The sequence below is a fragment of the Pseudophryne corroboree genome, chromosome 4, assembly GCF_028390025.1.
Source record: "Pseudophryne corroboree isolate aPseCor3 chromosome 4, aPseCor3.hap2, whole genome shotgun sequence".
NCBI classification, from domain to species: Eukaryota; Metazoa; Chordata; class Amphibia; order Anura; family Myobatrachidae; genus Pseudophryne; species Pseudophryne corroboree.
Genome location: NC_086447.1, coordinates 325208403 through 325230999, shown reverse-complemented (window position 1 = coordinate 325230999; position 22597 = coordinate 325208403). Strand labels below are relative to the sequence as shown.

The window sequence follows — 22597 nt, the reverse complement described above, 5'->3', positions numbered from 1 at the left end:
ACTCCGGTGCCTGCGGGGACAGGAGAGAGCGTGTGAGGTGCGGGGCCACAGCGCGATATATAACATTACACACAGTGGCCGCCGCGGTTACCTGGCCCTGCCACTCAATCAGTCTTCGTAACGGTGCTGCTGCTGCCCCCACACACGTACAGAAAGCGGCGCCGTTTCCGCCTGACCTCGGAAGTGTCGCTTTACGTCCTGCTATAATTAGCCCTCATCTGTCGCAAAAGTGCCGTGCCTGACGGCAGTGAGCGAGGATCTGCTGTGCTGTCGTTTACGCCGTTGCCGGTATCCGGGGAGATCGCGGAGATGCTGAAAGCACTGAGGAGCGACTCCTACGTGGAGCTGACCCTCTACCGGGACCAGCACTTCAAGGTAATCTCCGGCACATCCAGCGCGCACCCGGCGGTGCCGCTGTCGGGCGGTAGTGATGGGCTAGGACAGGCAGCAATTCGGGCGGCGTGGGATCGGTTACTTGTGTTACAGCTATAACGGGGCCGGTCACATTGTGGGTGACAGTCGGGTGTAATGAGGAAATGCCGCTACTAGATGTGTGTGCGATGTGATTAGATTGTTCAGATCCTGTCGGCTGGATTTGATGTACCATTGGCGCAAACACCCTGGCCATAGGCATTCAATTGCTGGCTGCTGTGTGACTGGTGGCCTGTGGCAGCTTGGGCCAGTGCAGTCGTTAAAGGTCTATTTATCACTATCTGGCAGGAGAGTCTTTCTGTTGCAGGGTTAGAAAATTAATCACCCCAAAGTTTGCAGCTGAACGTTGCTGACTGGCGATGGCATGCCGAGACACTTTTTGCTTTGCAGGTGAGGACCGGTCCCTTCTGTGCATATGTGACCTGGAATTGCTGGCTACTTGGGTACACTGTGCTGGAAACCCATAGAGCTCCCCTTCCTACTATTGTAAAAGTGATAATAGCATAGTTACAGTACAGGTACTACCAGAGGTGGATTAGGATAGAAAACCAGCCCAGGAAATAAAGGGAAGCAGCTGTAATGGGGGTGGGGTCTGTTGAGGGGAGCGGGATCCCTCTTTATAGGGCCTGAACCGTATGCAGTTGTGGCCTTCTTTGCTCCTTTTGCTGCAGCTGTGTCTAATATCATCTCTATGCTGATGATACTCAAATCTGTCTTTCCTCTCCAGACCTCTCTCCTGCTCTCCTCACTCATATCTCCAACTGTCTCTGCTATCTCTGTTTGGATGTCCCAGCGCTTTCTTAAACTTAACATTTCTAAGACCGAGCTGATCATCTTCCCTCCCTCCCTCCCTCCCGCCCGCATAACCTCACCTCCTACAATCTCATTATCGATGGCACTACTATCTCCTCTAGCCCCCAAGTGCGCTGTCTTGGAGTAATCCTTGACTCCTCCCTCTCCTTCAAACCACACATTCAGCACCTCACGATCATGCAGTTTTCATCTAAAAAATATTTCCAGGATCAGACCCTTTCTCACCCAGGACGCTACTAAGACCCTTATCCACTCACTGGTCATCTCCAGACTGGACTACTGTAATCTCCTCCTGACAAATACCTCTCTCCACTCCAGTCTATCCTCAATGCTGCTGCCTGGCTCATTTTCCTCACCAAACGCACTACGTCCACCTCTCCTCTCCTACAAGACCTTCACTGGCTTCCCTTCCCTTTCAGAATCCATTTCAAGCTTTTCATACTTGCTTACAAAGCACTCACCCACTCCTCTCCCATCTACATCTCTGACCTTATCTCCCTTTACATTCCCACCTGTCCTCTTCGCTTGGCTAATGCACGCCGACTCTCCTGCCTACGGATTACTTCCTCCCACTCCTACCTCCAAGATTTTTCACGTGCTGCACCACTTCTCTGGAATTCCCTACCTCTCCACCTCTCTACAAAACTTCAAACGGGCTCTCAAAACCCACTTCTTCACCAAACCCAGCCAAATCTCATCCCAACCCTTTGTTCCACGCTCTCTATGTACCCCATCTGTGTAACCACTGTCTGTCTACCCCTCCCCTCTAGAATGTAAGCTCTCACGAGCAGGTTCCTCTTCCCTCATGTGCTTATCCTTTTTCCTACTTTAATAATCTTCAACTGCGCCAAATCCAGCAGTCTTCTGCCACTTGATACTTATTTCAGGGTCATCTGCTGATGTAGCTATATTTATTTACCCTGTACTTGTCCTATATTGTCGTCAACTGTAAGTTGCTGTTTTCCTGTTTGTTTATGTACTCTGTAATTCGGCGCTGCAGAACCCTTGTGGCGCCATATAAATAAAGGAGGATGATGATGATGATGATAATAAGACCAGGGGCAGATCAGGAACTAAAACTGGCCCTGTAAAAGTTTGTAGAAGTGGCTGACATGGACAGCACAAGAGGTATAACATACCATATAGCCATGGCAGCATCACTGGATGGCAGAGTTGCTGTACTGCAGAGTTGGAATAACAGAATGAATGGGGACAAAGCAGTGTACAGAGTGCAGTGAGCTTCCTGTCATGTGGGGCCACATGAAAACACACAAGAGGCCCCACAGACACGTCGGCCTACCAGGAATCTTCCTGGCGAGTCCTATGGCTAATCTGCCCCTGGGTACTACTGCCATCACTCATATACAGTGCATCTGGAAAGTATTCTCAACGCTTCACTTTTTCCACATTTTGTTATCTTACAGGCTTATTCCTAAATGGAATAAATTATTTTTTTCCCCTCAAAATTCTACACGCAATACCCCATAATAACAATGTGAAAAAAGTGTTTTGACATTTCTGCACATTTATTAAAAATTAAGAAATCACATGTACATAAGTATTCACAGCCTTTGCCATGAAGCTCAAAATTGAGCTCAGGTGCATCCTGTTTCCACTGATCATCCTTGAGATGTTCCTACAGCCTAATTGGAGTCCACCTGTGTTAAATTCAGTTGATTGGACATGATTTGTGAAGGCACAGACCTGCCTATATAAGGTCCCACACTTGACAGTGCATGTCTGAGCACAAACTAAGCATGAAGTCAAAGGAATTGTCTGTAGACCTCTGAGACATGATTGTCTCGAGGCACAAATCTGGGGAAGGGTACAGAAAAATATCAGCTGCTTTGAAGGTCCTAATAAACACAGTGGCCTCCATCATCCATACATGGAAGAAGTTCGGAACCACCCGGACTCTTCCTAGAGCTGCCCGGCCGTCTAAACTGAGCGATCGGGGGAGAAGGGCCCTAGTCAGGGAGGTGACCAAGAACCCCGATGGTCACGCTCAGAGCTACAGCATTCCTCTGTGAAGAAAGGAGAACTTTCCAGAAGGACAACCGTCTCTGCAGCAATTTACCAATCAGGCCTGTATGATAGTGTGGCCAGATGGAAGCAACTTCTTAGTAAAAAGCACATGGCAGCCCGCCTGAAGGACCCTTGGACCATGAGAAAAAATTCTCTGGTCTGATGAGACAAAGATGGAACTCTTTGGCGTGAATGCCAGTCGTCATGTTTGGAGGGAACCAGGCACCGCTAATCACCAGGCCAGTACCACCCCTACAGTATAGCATGGTGGTGGCAGCATCATGCTGTAGGGATGTTTTTCAGCGGCAGGAACTGGGAGACGAGTCGGGATAGAGGGAAAGATGAATGCAGCAATGTACAGAGACATCCTGGATGAAATCCTGCTCTTGACCTCCGACTGGAGCGACTGTTCATCTTTCAGCAAGACCACGACCCTAAGCACACAGCCAAGATATCAAAGGAGTGGCTTCAGGACAACTCTGTGAATGTCCTTGGGTGGCCCAGCCAGAGCCCAGACTTGAATCCGATTTGAACATCTCTGGCGAGATCTGAAAATGGCTGGGCACTGACTCTTCCCATCCAACGTGATGGAGCTTAAGAGGTGCTGCAAAGAGGAATGGTTGAAACTGCCCAAAGATAGGTGTACCAAGCTTTTTGAATATGATTCCAAAAGACTTGAGGCTGTAATTGCTGCCAATGGTACATCAACAAAGTATTGAGCAAAGGCTGTGAATACTTATGTACATATGATTTCTTACTTTTTATTTTTAACTAGGTGATTTCATTGTGCCCTACGGGCGCTCTTCACACTGTCGCGAGGGCTACGCCCCCTTGACCCCTGCATGTCCTTTGGGCGGCCAATATTTGTATTATATGGAGTATTACCTTCAAGCATAATTTCGTTGTTGGTTAAATATTGTATGGCCAGAGTGGACGCAGGACACGATTAATGACCTAGTGTGTGAATAATATGTTATGTCCCTTCCCCTATATAATGTCACATACAGTGTGCGTGCTGGGGACTTATCCCTCATAACAGTATATGATATTAGCCTCTCACCAGCCTCATTGTCACTGCACACTCTCACACTGCACCAGCACCCACCATGTTCCTTCCTGGCCGCGCAAGGCATGCCAGGAGTTGTAGTCTCCCCACAGTACTGCCATGACGCGTATCCTCCGCAATGTATCGTGCCAGATATACATATGCCCCACAGTGCCAGATATACATATGCCAGTTATACATATGACCCTCCCACCTCCCTCCTGCTGCTCACCTGCTGCTGCTGTGTCAGGGTTGGGGGATGGAGAGGAAAGCGGAGCGCGAGCCCATCACTCAGTGCTGCTCAGTCAGACTCTGGTCTCTGGCTGCGGCGAGTATCTTCTCAACTGAGCACCGGTTTGTTAGCCTATCAGAGCTCACGGACCGTCAGCCGTGGCTCCTGATTGGCTGCTGGTCCACAAGCTCTGATTGGCTAACGAGCCGGTGCTCAGTTGAGAAGATGCACGCTGCGGCCGGAGACCAGAGTCTGACTGAGCAGCACTGAGGGATGGGACTGCGCTGCGCTCTTCTCTCCTTCCCTAACACAGCAGTGGGCTGGGAAGGGGAGGAGGAGCACATCAGCGTTTTTTTACCGTTATAGCAGCTAACGGCGGCTATGGTGTGAGTGGCGGTTCGCAGGTACGGCGTATTATGGGCGGCTAGATTAACTGTACGCCATACCCGAGCGTACCACCACACTTGCAGGCCTGGTCTCTTCTATCCAGATCTGTGACTCTGAGTCAAAGATCCTAGCCACGCCCAACATTGGCAAATGAGTCATAGTCACAGATCTGGACATATATATAATATACAATTATATATTTATTATTAAAACTGCAAAAATCTCACTTTTTTCACGTTATTATGGGGTAATGTGTGTAGAATTTTGAGGGGAAAAATTAATTTATTCCATTTTGGAATAAGACTGTAACATAACAAAATGTGGAAAAAGTGAAGCGCAGTGAATATTTTCCAGATGCACTGTATAGGCAGCTTTTACTATACTGCCTTTGTTAAATCGAGAGAAGCCTTTTTGCTGTATTTTACGTTCTTGTCCCTAAATAGTATTAGACTTATTTTTATTACTTTGCACACGTGTTATTGGCTCATAGAGCCTAATTCAGACCCTTCCCTGAGAGGTGCCTTGTATAAAAACTAGTGATTTTTTTTATTTTTTATTTATTTTGTTATGATTACACTCTGAATAGGGGCATCTGTGGCCCACCCTCCTGAGTGTCAGTGGTACATACCATAGAGGGCACTGACATACAGGAAAAGGGGGAGGCCCTTGCTTGTGGCATGATAGGTTCCCTATAAATCAGAGATGCTCATATTCAAGTGGATGAGTCATAACAAAGTATTAAGCCACTTAAATATAGAGTATATAAATTCATGTATTTTTATTCTAGGGTGACAAAGCTGATCAAGAGAAGGTATTGAGACAGAGTTGCACTTTGTATGTTGGAAATTTGTCCTTTTACACAACAGAAGAACAAATCTATGAATTATTCAGCAAAAGCGGAGATGTGAAGAAAATCATTATGGGTCTTGATAAAGTAAAGAAAACAGCCTGTGGATTCTGCTTTGTTGAGTATCCTTTTCTTGTCAGAGATAATAGTAGTAAAGCACTTGGGGGCAGGGTGGGCATTTAATTGTTTGAGAGAATTGGCCAATATGTCCATCACCTCTTCTGGAAATCTAAACCAACCGATGTTAGAAGATGTCCTTGGGGACTCACATTGAGATACTTTCAAAGTGCCAAAAAAACACATTGGGGCGATTCTCAGTGATGCATGGGACAGCTACAGAAATTTAAACGACACTACAAAATACCAAGATTTCTGCTGCGGGGTACACTGGGCTCCACAAGGATGGACAATGGCGTGTAGAGTAGGATCTTGATCTGAGGCACCAACAGGCTCAAAGCTTTGACTGTTCCCAGAATGCACAGCGCCGCCTCCCTGCACAGGAGCTCAGTTTTGTAGTTGGTGCTGCAGTAAGCAGGCACATAACAGAGGGGCTGCTCCAGGCAGCCCTAAGAAGAGCTTTTTTTGAAGAAAAAAAGTGAAGACTTCAAGGGCAGCAGCGGTGGTAAATGTCAGAAGACATTCACTGCTGCAGCTGCAGCTCTCCCCAGCGGCGCTGTACACTCCCGAGCCCTGGTTGCCGGGTAACTACAGCAGGAGGATCCGGTTTTCTTCACGTCAGGCACACACGACGAGGGCTCTCCAAGATCACGTGGCCGCGCTTCGGGAGGTGGTGAGGTGGGTCCCGCTTGCGGGACCCGGTCTTTATCGCGATCTGGCACGGTCAGTGGGAGGTGGGCCGCGCGCGCTGGCGGTGGACACTGTGGCAGTACAGGCGATCCCACTAGATCACCAGGGCATGGGTGCAGGTCAGGTTTTCTCTCTAAACCATTTTCAGTAGCCCACAGTACCCGGTGGTTTTGCCAGCAGGGGGATAAGGCTTAGACCTGAAGCCCCTCCCCCAGCCCCAGGGCGCCATTTCCAGCAAATGTTCCCACCCTGGAGCTGCATATCTGTCTCTCCCTCACTCCCTGTCAGTGTCTGGGCGCCATTATCTCTCAGCTTCACTGTTCCTGGGACTGCTTGGGCAAATCCTCCTGTGTAAAGCCACCTGGTTGTCAGTGCTGTGACTTTACATGACACTTAAGTATTCTACCTGCCTTTTTTAGTCAGTGTTAGTTAAAAAAGAGTGCATTTAGTCAGGGTTTTCTAGTACAATTACCCTGTGATATACATCCAGTTCTTACTGTGCAGTGTTATATCTATTGACTATATAGCTATATATATATATAAGGTAGTCCAGTGCAGTATTATTGTTAGTAATAACCTCTGCATTGTACAAACTGTGACTATTTGTGTGCATTAGATAGCTGAGTGGTGTCTATTTCGTGTCTTTCACTCAACTTGCTATCCCTATATTCTATAACCTGAGGGGGCTTGGTGCTTCAGTTTTTATATTGATATAGGATTTTCACAAAGATATACTTTAATACGTATTTTTCTCTGTGATTTAGTCACCATATCTCTCCTGTATCTCTGCTTGTGCTGACTACACTGCTCAGGGTTTTGGGTAAGAGGTATTGTGCTGCTGCCAATTGTACTAAGTTACCTGATACTGCAAGTTAAATCATGTCTGCTTCTGAGGGTAACGGTTCTGGGGCTGAACACACTGCCGGTGTTGCTGAAGCCACAGATCCCTATGAGGAGAATATAGCAGCTGCAGGCTCTGGTTCTGGGGGCTCCTTGCCACCCAGTGGGACTGTGGCAACGGAGTTACCTAATGACCCACCGTGGGCCGCTTTTTCCACGCTTCTACATACGCTAGTTAATAAACTAACACCCCCTATGGGACCCCCAATGCCGGTACAACCGTATGTGGTCCCTGCAGCTAACCCGCCGTGGGCGGACGATTTATTTGCTCAATTGAAGAAGTTGAACCAGTTCCTGACTACTAAGAAGTCTGACCATCGCTCGCCTAAGTCCAAGGGGTCCTCTAAGCGAGCGCTTGTCTCCTCACAATCCACTGCTGTCACTGACACCTCGTCTGATGAAGACGGCACTTACACTGACCCCACAGGTTCTGACTCAGATACTGCTGATGGGGAGGGTAGTTCACATGTGGATGTTCCTGATCTTTTGGAGGCTATTAAATTAATTCTACAGATTACGGATGATCCCGAGCCATCCGTCCCTCCTAAGAAACCTGATAGGTTAAAGCGTCAGAAGGTGGTTAAACAAGTTTTACCTCACTCTGATCACCTAGTGGATATACGTCAGGAACCCTGGGAAAACCCGGGTACGAAGTTTGTGCCTCAAAAGAAGATGCTGGCTCGCTATCCCCTCGCACCAGAGCTGTCTAAGAATTGGGGAAACTCCTCCTCCAGTAGACTCGCATGTGGCTAGGATGGTGGTTTCCTCAGCTCTACCTGTCACTACCATCACGTCACTAAAAGAGCCTACGGATAAACGTGTGGAGGGTTGTCTGAAAGCGATTTACACCCTCACGGGTGCTGCACAAAGGCCCACTATTGCAGCAACATGGGCTGCAGAGGCTATTGAAGCATGGGCCTTGGAGTTAGAAGCTGAAATCTCTTCTAACCATGCTAGACAATGCTTGTCATATATTGTCACAGCTTCTCGCTATATTAAAGAGGCGGCTTCTGATGCCGGTATCCTAGCAGCCAAGGCCTCTACTACATCAGTCCTGGCTCACCGGATATTGTGGCTGAGATCCTGGTCTGTGGATCTGGACTCTAGAAAAACCCTGGAGGTACTCCCTTTCAAGGGAGATATTCTGTTTGGGGAGGACTTAAATAAGATAGTACATGCAACAATAATTAAAGAAGGGGACTTATCCTGCGCTCCACACTGAGGTCACAGTCGCGCTAGGCTTCTGGAGTTATTTATAAACTCATACGGGTGCCATATAGAAAGAAGATATAAATATAGTGACGTACAGTTTTAATCAAATAACAAACATGATGCAATATAGTAACAATGTTTAAAAACATTCCATTTAAAATGATCAGCAGCATAAAAAGTAGCAGCAAATGTTTAAGCCGCACAAATGCATGGACTGAAACGGTGAGAAGCAGTGGGGAATTACCAGATAATTAGAACTGCAAATGCAGTTCAAAATCAGCTTGCGGGTTTTTAATGGAGCAGGGGAACCCGGAAATCCCCTGTACCTCGCTACACTGCACTGGTTAGTCCACCGGTACTCCTCAGCTTCCAGTCTTGCGTCCACCAACGCGTTTCAACCTCTCAGAGGTCTTTGTCAAGGTGCAAAATGATTGTCCAGCTGCTCATTTTATGCGCACGTAGAATTTTCCTTTAAACTCTTTTGGATTAAATAAGATAGTAGCTGACTTGGCTACTGCCAAAACTGCCTGTCTGCCAAGTACCGCTCCTTCTGTGTCGAAGGCTAAAGGTACTTCCTTTCGCCCCTTTCGTCCTTCAGGTAAAGCAAAAGGTCAGGCATACAACAAGCAGACCCGCACTTCCAAACCTGGTAAGCCAAAGCCAAAAAGAGCCTGGGCAGCCCGTCAGCCAGCTTCCAAGGCCGATAAGCCTGCCGCATGAGAGAGAGGGTTTTTTTTTTTTTGGGGGGGGGGGGGGGGGGGGGGAGGGATTGCACTGTTATGGTTGGCCTCTGTTTAGCATTGCTGGACTGTCCTTTCCAGTTCCAGGCCCTGCCGTTCTGCCTCTCTACAGCACCGAGAAGGTTTACCAAGGTGATGGCGGAAATGATTCTCCTCCGCAAGCAGGGTGTGATCATCATTCCATATCTGGACTATCTGTTGATAAAGGCATCGTCCAAGGAGTAGCTGCTGCAGTCCATTGTTCTCACAACGCGACTGCTCCAGAGTCACGGTTGGATTCTGAACCTTCCAAAGTCACATTTGGAACCAATCCAGAGGTTTTCACTTCTGGCAATGATCCTGGGGACGGAAGTGCAGAGGGTGTTTCTTCCGCAGGAAAAGGCGTTGGTGATGCATGCTATGGTCCGGGATGTCCTGAAGCCACCCCGAGTGTCCATCAATTCATTCGCCTATTGGGAAAGATGGTGGCCTCTTATGAGGCTCTCCAGTACGGGAGGTTCCACGCTCGGATCTTCCAATTGGATCTCCTGGACAAGTGCTCGGGATCCGAGAATTCGTCTGTCGCCAAAGGCCAGGATTTCACTCTTCTGGTGACTCCAATTGCCTCACCTTCTGGAGGGACACAGGTTCAGGATTCTGGACTGGGTCCTTCTAACCACGGATGCGAGCCTTCTGGGCTGGGGAGCAGTCACTCAGGGAGGAACCTTCCCAGGATGGTGGTCAAGTCTGGAAGCCGGCCTGCCCATCAACATCCTGGAACTAAGAGCCGTCTACAACGGCCGCCTTCAGGCGGTCCCTCTTCTAAGAAATCGGGCCATTCAAGTGCAGTCGGACAACGTAACCGTGGCTTACATAAACCGACAAGGCGGAACGAAGAGCAGAGCGGCAATGTCAGAGGTGACAAGAATACTCCTCTGGACAGTAAAGCACGCGTTAGTGCGGTCAGCCATCTTCATTCTGGGAGTAGACAGCTGGGAAGCAGACTTCCCTAGCAGACACGATCTCCATCCAAGGGAGTGGGGTCTCCATCCGGAGGTGTTCAGGGAAATAACAGATCTTTGGGGTGTACCCCAAATAGACATGATGGCCTCTCGTCTCAACAAGAAGCTTCGGCGTTATTGTTCCAGGTCGAGGGACCCACAGGCAGTGGCAGTGGACGCCCTGGTGTCTCCATGGGTGTTCCAGTCATTGTACGTGTTTCCACCACTCCCACTCATCCCAAGAATCCTAGAGCTCATAAGGAGAACAAGGGTTCAAGCGATCCTCATTGCCCCAGACTGGCCAAGAAGGGCTTGGTACGTGGACCTTCTGAATCTACTGCAAGAAGAGCCGAGTCCTCTTCGGGAGAACCTGCTGCAGCAGGGAGCGTTCGCCTATCAAGACTTACTGCAGCTACGTTTGACGGCATGGAAGTTGGGCGCCTGATTCTTGCTCGGAAGGGCATTCCAAAGAAGGTTATTCCTACCCTGATACAGGCTAGGAAAGGGGTAACGTCTAAACATTACCATCGTATTTGGAAGAAATATGTCTCTTGGTGTGAGTCCAAGAAGTTTCCTACGGTGGAGTTTCAGCTGGGACGTTTCCTCCTCTTCCTGCAAGCAGGAGTGGATATGGGCCTGAGGTTGGGATCTGTGAAGGTTCAGATTTCTGCCCTATCCATTTTCTTTCAGAAACAATTGGCTGCCCTCCCTGAGGTTCAGACCTTTTTGAAGGGAGTTCTGCATATCCAACCTCCCTTTGTACCGCCTACGGCACCTTGGGACCTTAATGTGGTGTTGCAGTTCCTCCAGTCGGATTGGTTTGAACCTCTACAGGAGGTTGAGGTCAAATTTCTTACATGGAAGGCGGTGACTTTGTTGGCCTTTTAGATTCTGCTAGATGTGTGTCCGAGCTGGGGGCTTTATCCTGTAAAAGCCCTTACATGAAGATGGAGCTGAGCTCCGGACACGTCAGCAGTTTCTTCCGAAGGTTGTGTCGGCATTTCATATCAACCAACCTATTGTGGTGCCAGTGGCTACAGACTCCTCAATTACTTCAAAGTCCTTGGATGTCGTAAGTGCTCTGAAGATATATGTGGGGCCAGATGTACTAAGCCTGAAAAGTGATAAATATCACAGTGATAAAGTACCAGCCAATCGGCTCCTAACTGTCATTTTTCAAACACAGCCTGTAACATGGCAGTTAGGAGCCGATTGGCTGGTGCTTTATCACAGTGATATTTATCACTTTTCAGGCTTAGTACATCTCCCCTATAAAGAGAACTTCTCGTCACAGAAAGTCAGACTCTCGGTTTGTCCTATATGATCCCAAGAAAATTGGGTGTTCTGCTTCTAAGCAGACGATCTCTCGCTGGATCAGGTTCACTATCCAGCACGCTTATTCTATGGCAGGACTGCCGTGTCCAAAATCTGTTTGGGCCCACTCTACTCGTAAGGTGGGGTCTTCCTGGGCGGCTGTCCGGGGTGTCTCGGCAGTGCAACTTTGCCGAGCTGCAACTTGGTCTGGGTCGAACACGTTTGCAAAGTTTTACAAGTTCGATACCTTGGCCTCTGATGATCTGAAGTTCAGTCAATCAGTTCTGCAGGAGCCTCCGCGCTCTCCCTCCCGTTCTGGGAGCTTTGGTACATCCCCATCGTACTAACGTGGACCCCAGCATCCTCTAGGACGTAAGAAAATAGGATTTTGGTATCTACCGGTAAATCCTTTCTCTTATGTCCTAGAGGATGCTGGGGACACCAAAAGGACCATGGGGTATAGACGGGATCCGCAGGAGCTTGGGCACACTAAAAAGACTTAATCTGGGTGTGAACTGGCTCCTCCCTCTATGCCCCTCCTCCAGACCTCAGTTAGACTTTGTGCCCAGGAGTGACTGGATGCACACTAGGGGAGCTCTCCTGAGTTTCCCTAGAAAAGACTTTGTTAGGTTTTTTATTTTCAGGGAGATCTGCTGGCTACAGGCTCCCTGCAGCGTGGGAGTGAGGGGAGAGGAGCAGACCTACTTCTTCTTAGTTAAGGTCTCTGCTTCTCGGCTACTGGACACCATTAGCTCCAGAGGGTTCGATCACTTGGTGCGCCTAGCTGCTTGTTCCCGGAGCCACGCCGTCACCCCCCTCACAGAAGCCAGAAGGCAGAAGTCGGGTGAGTATGAGAAGATCAGAAGACTTCAGGACGGCAGAAGACTTCAGTAACGGAAGGTACAGCACTGCTCCATGCTCCCACACACATCACCAACGGTTTTCACTGGGTGCAGGGCGCTGGGGGGGGCGCCCTGGGCAGCATGTTACTGGAGGTTGTTTGGGCGGAAAAAAGATTGTGGGTGCCTTGGCACCGTTTACAGACCCCCGCCGGCATTTTTTTACAGATTTGAAATTGGCGGGCCGAAGCGCGCCGGGAAGTGGGCGGAGCTTCGTCCCGCAGCTCACGGGCGCCATTTTCCCTGCAACATGCGGCTGAGGGATAGACCCTGTCGGGACCTCCACGCTTCTCTCCCAAGTAACGGGGGGGGGGGGGGGGGGGGCATTTTCAGAGGGGGGCCGCAGTGTGGTGCTTAATAGTAACATAAGGCAGCGCTGGGTACATATATCGTTTCTTGTGATATATGGGCGCTGGGGTGTGAGCTGGCATACTCCCTCTGTGTCCTCTGTCTGGGCTTTATTGTGGACCTGTCACCTAGCTGGGACGTTCTGTGTGTTGTGGTGTCGGTACTACGTGTCAGCATGTCTGAGGCTGAAGGTTATTCACCGGAGGAGGTTATTGGTGGAGCGGATGCGGGGCTAGAGTTGGGACTGTCGACGCAGCCGACACCTGATTTGCTAGCATTGCTCAGTACGATAAACTCGAATGTAGCTTCCTTATCAAAGAGGTTAGATAAGTCTGAGGCACAGACCCAGATGTGGAAAAAGTCCATGGAAGAGGCTTTGTCTCAGGTGCAGACCCCATCCGGGTCACAAAAGAGGCCATTTACTCAAGTGGTAGATACTGATACCGACACGGACTCTGATTCCGAGGTCGATTTCACTGAGGCAGCTTTACATCCACGGTTAGCTAAGAGTATTCAGTACATGATTGTAGCTATAAGACGTTTTACACATTTCTGATGAACCTGCGGTACAGGAAACAAGGATTTGCTTGTTCAAGGGAAAAAAACCTGAGGTGAAATTTCCCCCCCCCCCCCCTCATGAAATGAATATTCTTTGTGAAAAGGCTTGGGAGTCGCCGGATAAGAAATGGCAGATTCCCAAGAGGATTTACATGGCGTATCCTTTCCCCTCTGATGACAGGGAAAAATGGGAGGCATCTCCAAATGTTGACAAAGCTCTATCTTGTTTGTCTAAGAAAGTGGCACTTCCGTCTCCTGACACGGCAGCTCTCAAAGATCTGGCGGATCGCAAACTGGAGACTTCTCTGAAGTCCATTTTCGCTAATTCGGGTGCATTGCTCAGACCCGCTGTGGCGTCTGTATGGGTGAGTAGTGCTATTGCTAAATGGGCTGAGAATTTAGCTAATATGGATACTCTTGATAAAGATAATGTCCTTCTAACTCTCGGTTATATTAAGGACGCTGCAGATTACATAAAAGACGCGGCGAGGGACGTCTGTCTCTTGGGTTCAAGAACCAATGCCATGTCGATATCAGCCAGGAGGGCGCTGTGGATCCATCAATGGAATGCTGATGCTGACTCCAAGAGGGCTATGGAAGCGCTACCCTTCAAAGGTACTGTCTTGTTTGGGGACGGCTTCGCTGACCTGGTCTCGACCGCGACTGCGGGTAAGTCCTCTTTTCTTCCTTTTCTTCCACACAACAGAAAAAGGCACCACATCAGCAAATGCAGTCCTTTCGTCACAATAAATACAGGCGTGGAAAAGGCTCGTCCTTCCTCGCTTCAAAGGGTAGAGGAAGGGGAAGGAAACCTCCTGCAGGTTCAGGCGCCCAGGACCAAAAGTCCTCCCCTGCTGCTACCAAGTCCACCGTATGACGCTGGAGCTTCCCTGGGGGAGTCCGAACCGGTGGGGGGCCGTCTACGAGTTTTCAGTCGGGTCTGGATTCAATCAGGCCTGGATCCTTGGGTACTAGAGATCGTGTCTCAGGGATACAAACTGGAGTTTCAGGAGATGCCCCCTCACCGGTTCTTCATTTCGGCATTACCAGTAGTTCTTCCGGACAGGAAGGTGGTGCTAGCAGCAGTTCAAAAACGGTGTATACAGAGGGTCATTATTCCCGTTCCCTCGTCCTAGCGGGGGGAGGGGTTCTACTCGAGCCTCTTTGTTGTGCCAAAACCGGACGGTTCGGTCGGACCAATTCTAAATCTAAAATCCCTCAATCCATACTTGAAAGTTTTCAAGTTCAAAATGGAATCCCTTCGAGCGGTGATTGCCAGCCTGGAAGGGGGGGGGAGTTTATGGCGTCCGTCGACATCAAGGATGCCTACTTACATGTCCCGATATATCCTTCACAACAGGCCTTTCTCAGGTTTGCGATACAGGATTCTCATTACCAATTTCAGACGTTGCCGTTTGGGCTTTCCACGGCTCCGAGGATTTTCACCAAAGTCATGGCGGAAATGATGGTTCTCATTCGCAAACAAGGGGTTACAATTATCCCGTACTTGGACGATCTCCTGATAAAGGCGAGGTCCAAGGAACGGTTGCTGAGAAGTGTAGAGTTGTCACTGTCTGTTCTGCGACAGCACGGTTGGGTGCTCAATTTGCCAAATCCTAGTTGATTCCGACCACTCGGCTTCCTTTTCTGGGCATGATTCTGGACACGGAATTACAGAAGGTATTTCTTCCAGAAGAAAAGGCTCGAACTGCAGACGATGGTCAGGGAAATTCTGAGGCCGAAGAGTGTGTCGATCCATCAATGTACTCGGGTTCTGGGGAAGATGGTTGAAACGTACGAAGCCATCCCATTCGGCAGGTTTCACGCCCGGGTGTTTCAGTGGGACTTGCTGAGCAAATGGTCCGGGTCTCACCTGCACATTCACCGGAAGATAAATTTATCTCCCAGAGCCAGAATTTCTCTCCTGTGGTGGCTACAAGGTCATCACCTCCTAGGGGGACGCCGATTCGGTATCCAGGATTGGGTACTTCTAACAACAGATGCAAGTCTCTGGGGCTGGGGCGAAGAAACTTCCAGGGGAAATGGTCGCTTCAGGAAGCCTGTCTCCACATAAATGTCCTCGAGTTAAGAGCCATTTACAACGGCCTGCTGCAAGCAAGAAGCCTTCTTCAGGGTCGACCTGTCCTGGTGCAGTCAGACAACATCACAGCGGTGGCGCATATAAACCGTCAAGGCGGAATGAGGAGCAGAGCGGCAATGGAGGAGTCCACAAGATTCATTCGCTGGGCAGAACAACACGTGTGCGCCCTATCAGCGGTCTTCCTACCAGGAGTGGACAACTGGGATGCAGATTTCCTCAGCAGACACGATCTCCATCCGGGAGAGTGGGCTCTTCACCAAGGTATTTGCAGAGGTGACAGAACGCTGGGGAATTCCGTTGATCGACATGATGGCGTCTCAACAAGAAGCTCCCAAGGTATTGTTCCAGGTCAAGGGACCCCCAAGCCACTGCAGTGGACGCCCTGGTGTCTCCGTGGGTGTTCCAGTCGGTGTATGTGTTCCCTCCACTTCCTCTCATTCCGAAGGTACTGGGGATCATTCGACGAGCAAGGGTTCAGGTGATTCTCGTCGTTCTAGACTGCCCAAGAAGGGCCTGGTACCCGGATCTTCAGGACTTACTGATGGAAGATCCTTGGCCACTTCCTCTATGAGAGGATCTGTTGTTGCAGGGGCCATGCGTGTTTCCAGACTTACCGCGGCTGCGTTTGACGGCATGGAGGTTGAGTGCCAGATCTTAACTCGTAAGGGTATTCCCAGGGAAGTTATTCCAACTCTCATTAAGGCTAGGAAGGAGGTTACTGCAAAACATTATCACCGTATTTGGAGGAAGTATGTTTCCTGGTGTGAGTCTAAAATGGCTCCTGCGGAAGATTTTCACTTGGGTCGCTTTCTCCACTTTTTACAGGCAGGGGTAGATGCAGGCCTAAAATTGGGTTCCATCAAATGCAGATTTCGGCTTTGTCTATTTTCTTTCAAAAAGAGTTAGCTGCCCTCCCAGAGTTTCAGACTTTTGTGAAAGGAGTAATGCATACCAATCCTCCGTTTGTGCCTCCCGTAGCTCCATGGGACCTTGATGTGGTCTTACGATTTCTCATGTCTTCTTGGTTTGAACCTTTGCGTAAGGTTGAGTTGAAGTTTCTCACTTGGAAGGTAGTTATGCTTTTGGCGCTGGCGTCTGCCAGGTGGGTGTCAGAGTTGAGGGCTTTATCTCATAAGAGCCCGTACTTGATTTTTCATTCTGATAGGGCGGAATTGAGGACTCGTCAACAATTTCTGCCGAAGGTGGTTTCTTCATTTCACATTAACCAACCTATTGTGGTACCAGTGGCTACGGAAGCGGTGGCGATTCCAAAATCTCTGGATGTTGTAAGAGCGTTGAAGATCTACATTACTAGGACAGCTGTTGCTAGGAAGACGGAGGCGTTGTTTGTTTTGTATGCTGCCAACAAGATTGGTCATCCTGCTTCAAAACAGACTATTGCACGCTGGATTTGTAGTACGATCCAGCAGGCTCATTCTTCGGTCGGACTACCGGTGCCGAAGTCGGTGAAAGCCCATTCTACCAGGAAAGTGGGCTCATCTTGGGCGGCTGCCCGAGGCGTTTCGGCGTTACAACTTTGCCGAGCAGCTACTTGGTCGGGTTCTAATACGTTTGCTAAATTCTATAAGTTTGATACCCTGGCCGATGAGGACCTGGCGTTTGCTCAGTCGGTGCTGCAGAGTCGTCCGCACTCTCCCGCCGGTTCTGGAGCTTTGGTATAATCCCCATGGTCCTTTTGGTGTCCCCAGCATCCTCTAGGACGTAAGAGAAAATAGGATTTTGGTACTTACCGATAAATCCTTTTCTCCTAGTCCGTAGAGGATGCTGGGCGCCCGTCCCGGTGCGGACTATTACTTGCAGTGTTTTCTTGCTGGTTAAATTAGTTTATACACGGGTTGTGTATTTTGTTTCAGCTTGTTGCTGGTGTTAATGCATACTGTTATCTGGTTTAAAGTTACTCCGGTGGTACAGTAGGTTTGTGGTGTGGGCTGGTCGGTTTGTAGCCCTTAGTTTAAACAAAAATCTTTTCCTTGAAATGTCCGTCTCTCCTGGGCACAGTTCCTATAACTGAGGTCTGGAGGAGGGGCATAGAGGGAGGAGCCAGTTCACACCCAGATTAAGTCTTTTTAGTGTGCCCAAGCTCCTGCGGATCCCGTCTATACCCCATGGTCCTTTTGGTGTCCCCGGCATCCTCTACGGACTAGGAGAAAAGGATTTATCAGTAAGTACCAAAATCCTATTATTCTCGTAGTCCATAGAAGATGCTGGGCGCCCGCCCAGCGCTTAGTTTTCCTACAAATGTTATTTGGTTCAGTACAACTTCGTTTTAGTTGAGTACTGCATTGTTACTTGGTAAGTAATGTTTCAGCTGTTGCTGAGTTGTTCAAGCTAGTTGGCTTGACGTGCCTTGTATGTGTGAGCTGGTATGAATCTCACCACTATCTGTGTATAATCCTTCTCTTGAAGTATGTTGTCTCCTCGGGCACAGTTTCTAGACTGGTAGGAGGGGCATAGCGGGAGGAGCAAGCCCACACTCTCAAACTCTTAAAGTGCCAATGGCTCCTGGTGGACCAGTCTATACCCCAGGGTACTAATGTGGACCCCAGTATCCTCTACGGACTACGAGAAAAGGATTTACCGGTAGGTATTAAAATCCTATTTTTTAAGATCTTAGAAGTATTTCAATAAGGCTTAATCTGTTGGTTACAAATTGTCTATGCACTCCTCTCGCATACTTCAAGCATAATCTGTTGTACCTTAATTTATTTCTGAGATACTACACCAGAGGGGAAGCTGAGCATGCAATGAGATTTATCAATGGTACTCAGCTAGATGACCGAATCATCAGAACAGACTGGGATACTGGTTTCAGAGAAGGCAGACAGTATGGGCGTGGCAGATCGGGTGGTCAGGTAAGAAAAAGTTATTTGAAACCAAAATTAGACCAGTGATTACCTGTGCTCCAAATACTCCCTTTCATTTTCTCTATTTCTCTGTTCTTGCTCAACTTTGTTCCAGGTCAGAGATGAGTATCGTCTAGATTATGATGCAGGAAGAGGAGGTTATGGTAAAGTGGTACAGACATTCTGAAGAATTGAAAATACAGACTGTTTTGAAGATCTTGCCCACGTTAAATGCTATCTAATGGTGTTTTTGTGTCTTCAAATGTCCTTTTGATGAACGAATGTTTTAAGTTGGATTTGTTTATGTAAAAAGTGCATAAGATGTCATCTCACATCTGTTCTAAGGTTTTTGAAATCTTTCCCAAACGGGATGTATAGCTTGTATATTTTCCATTTTAGAATAAAATGTAAAAACCCAGAAACATGTACTTTGAGTTAATTTTAAATTAATTTGGGTGAGATTTTAGACTGAAAATGTTAACATGGATTATGTCTTGAATGTTCATTTTTCTTGAAGCTGATACTGAGAAACCACTGTTCTGTAATAGAAGTTCGAGAATAATGACCACTGTGGTCAACAAACCAGTTTGTAACAGTCAATGGAGGAGATTCAAATGTTTGAAAAGACGGTTGGGTGTCTGCTTTTTCCTGTCTATTAGATAGTAAAAAACAGACTTCCAACTGACTTTTCAAACATTTGAATCTCCCCCTATGGGAGATATCCAATTATCCCTGGTACAACTGTGTGTGTGTGTGTGTGTGTGTGTGTGTGTGTTTTTTACAGGCTATCCAGATTGATCGCCTTTGAAAACAAAACCCTATCTCCTGAAAACACACACACACAAACACTCACACACACTCAGTGAAACCTGTGTGTTTTCGTGTGAAACAGCCCCGTTGTCATTTCCAGGGATTCTGCTTCACCTGCCAGAGGCAGGTGAAACAAAATCCCTGATAAGCCGTGGCGCGTGCCGGCTATTGGGGCTAATTAGATAGCCCCCGGCGGCTAATTGGATAGCCTCCTATGAAAGACTAGCAAGACACATTTTACTGACCTTTAATATAAAATAAAACAAAAATTAAAAAATAAAAATTATCTGTCCATAAAGACTTTACTCATGGCTGCAGTTGTATATACAGGTTGAGTATCCCTTATCCAAAATGCTTGGGACCAGAGGTATTTTGGATATCGGATTTATCCGTATTTTGGAATAATTGCCTACCATAATGAGATATCATGGTGATGGGACCTAAATCTAAGCACAGAATGCATTTATGTTACATATACACCTTATACACACAGCCTGAAGGTAATTTTAGCCAATATTTTTTGTAACTTTGTGTATTAAACAAAGTTTGTGTACATTGAGCCATCAAAAAACAAAGGTTTCACTATCTCACTCAAAAAAGTCCGTATTTTGGAATATTCCGTATTTCGGAATATTTGGATATGGGATACTCAACCTGTATTTGGATTACTCCTAATTTAAGTTATTGTCACTGATGCAGTCTCTTAAGGTTTGTACACCTGGTGTGTCCAGGTGATTTTTGGCTAATTAACACAAGCTAATACTTCTCTGCTGCTATATGAATATAGGATTTGTATTTTATTAAGAGTAATATCCTTTTCACCACTAGATTAGTGCCAGGCATCTGTCTTAGTTTTTAAATATTTAGTGAAGAAAGGTCTTGTTCTTTGCGGTTTAAGGGAAAATGCAGGTGTAGAAACTCTGCCCATCAGCAGTACTTTGGCTGCAGTTTCGGAGACCATGTGCAACCATGTTTACCAGGGATCCTTCATTCTTCTTAAGCCAGGTACACACTAGACGATAGTGTGTATCCAGCGATATGATCAGGGGCGGGTTCCAGCGGGGTGTTGGTATCGGCATGATTTCGTACAATTGAAACAAAGGGTAACTGCTAAAATACATGCAGAATGGACTCCTACCAATTCGTTGTGAGATGGAATCCTCAATAAAAGCGGTGGCTAAAGATGTTAAAACACAGGTACACCAACTGACAGGAATCTCCTCTGCCCCATTCTCACGTGATTGGCCATTACATGATCTTTTTCAAGCAACAGGAATAAAAAACTATTTTACAGGAGCCTAATTCATGAAGAAGCTTTTTAAAAGAGTCTTGTATTGGAGTTGCATTGTAAGGGCATGTCGCAGCTGTATGTTTCTAAATAAACATTGTTGGAGATAGATTTCTACCTGGAGGTATAAAAGGTACTTAAAGGTACCATCATGATATAGCTGTACCAAGGAGACCACTCCCCACTGACCTCAGACTGATTGTGGCTGTAATGATGCCAATTCTGGGCCTAAAGCTAGGTACACATTATATAATTATCTGGCAGATAATCTGCCAGATCTAGCTGATTGGAATGAAAATCTAGTAATGTATGAGGGCAAATTACAATCTATCATTTGTTCCCAAACACTGGAAAATGAACAAAACCTGTTGTTCATAGAAATTGGTTAAGCACAAATTTAACCAGCTTGGATGAACGACTTGTTTCTCTTACGTCCTAGGGGATACTGGGGATCCATTTAGTACCATGGGGTATAGACGGGTCCACGAGGAGCCATGGGCACGATAGAAGTTTGATTAGGTGTGCTGGTTCCTCCCTCTATGCCCCTCCTACCAGACTCGATTTAGAAAATGTGCCCGGAAGGATACGGTCACATCTCTGGAAGCTCCTGAAGAGTTTTCTGCATTTATTTTCTGAGTTTGTTATTTTCAGGCAGGACTGGATGACACCAGCCTGCCTGCTTCATGGGACTTAGGGGGGAGAGGGACCGGCCCAACCTCTCTCAGGGTTAATTGTCCTGTTCCCCGCTGATGGCATGCTAGCTCCTGAGGGAACTATTCGCAAGCCCCAGCACGGGGAGCGTACATTCCTGCAGCATGCCGCCACCCCTAACAGCCAGAAGAATGAAGAGTGGGGAGTACTAAACTGGCGTCCCGGTTAGCAGGTCGCCGGCCATTATGGCAGCATTAGGGTATGGAGACGCATGGCTTCTAACCGAGGCGGACTGCGTCTCCCGCTGTGTACGGACACAGACGCTGAACAGCGGACACAGTACCCAGACTGTCAACAAAGCCAGAAAAGGAGTCTCTCCATTTTATGCACATAAACACATGCACATAAAGAAGAGCAGGAAGACTGTGCGCCATTGAAGGGGCGGGGGTTCACTATGAGCGGATGCAGCAGCTCACAGGTGCCATTTACCCTACTGCAGCTGACACACGCTGTCTGACAAGGACGCGCAGCTCCTCTGGAGAGACTTCAGATTACCGCAGTGGTACCAGGGGGTCAAAGCAGGGGGGGAGCGATTTATTAGTGTAGTAAGTCCCTAATCTAGGTACTTTAGTCTGCGACCCGGCTAAGCTTGGCATTAGCGATAAGGGCGCCGTATGATTGTTCCATACTCTGTCTCCCTGGAAGGGCTCTTTGTGGGTTAATTGTGCGTTTAACCTTTTTCCTGTGTGTCTGGTCACTGTTACAGTATGTCAGGCAAAGAGTTTTTCATGTAAGGCAGTGTTCCTCTTCTCCAGGGGGTTCACTAGTGTGTACTCGGTGTAGTATCCCTTCCCAGGCTAGTGGGGCAGAACCAGCATGGCTGGACTCCATTAGGGGAATGATATCCTCCATTCCTACTAAGTTATCTCGGAATGAGAGAGACTCTGTACTCAAATCAACGTCTCAGTCCCCTGCCTTTTGTCCGCAAAAACGTACTTTGGCCAATATCCTGTAGTCTGACTCTGATGAGGTATCTGATATGGAGGAGGGTGACGTGGGGTAGAGTACTCTGTTGCAGGGAATAGAGGCTCTAATAGAAGCTATCAGAAGTTCTGAATATCCCTGATAAGGTGACAGAGGAGAGTGAGGAATCTTATTTTAATATGAAGAAGAAATCCTCAGCCACTTTTCCTGTATCAAAGGAACTAAGGGGGTCATTCTGACCTGATCGCATGCTAGGATTTCTGCTGCGGGGGGTACACTGGCCTCCACAAGGATAGACATAGGGGTGTAGAGGCACCAACAGGCTGAAAAGCTTTGACTGTTCCCAGAATGCATAGCGCC

General features: G+C 47.9%; 1 protein-coding gene across 1 annotated transcript; it reads left to right on the top strand.

Annotated features, from left to right (window-relative positions):
• The first annotated feature begins 112 nt into the window (after window positions 1–112).
• Window positions 113–18926, top strand: NCBP2 (nuclear cap binding protein subunit 2). The gene is made up of 4 exons (XM_063916369.1): window positions 113–375; window positions 5722–5903; window positions 18375–18513; window positions 18620–18926. The coding sequence occupies exons 1-4, from the start codon at window positions 310–312 to the stop codon at window positions 18689–18691; spliced, it is 459 nt and encodes a 152-aa protein (XP_063772439.1). The 5' UTR covers window positions 113–309; the 3' UTR covers window positions 18692–18926.
• Window positions 18927–22597: the final 3671 nt, after the last annotated feature.

Coding starts and splice junctions, on each gene's coding strand:
- NCBP2 (XM_063916369.1), top strand. CDS start 310: ATGCTGAAAGCACTGAGGAGCGACTCCTACGTGGAGCTGACCCTCTAC. Junction 376..5,721: donor ACCGGGACCAGCACTTCAAG/GTAATCTCCGGC, acceptor TTTTTATTCTAG/GGTGACAAAGCTGATCAAGA. Junction 18,514..18,619: donor GTGGCAGATCGGGTGGTCAG/GTAAGAAAAAGT, acceptor ACTTTGTTCCAG/GTCAGAGATGAGTATCGTCT.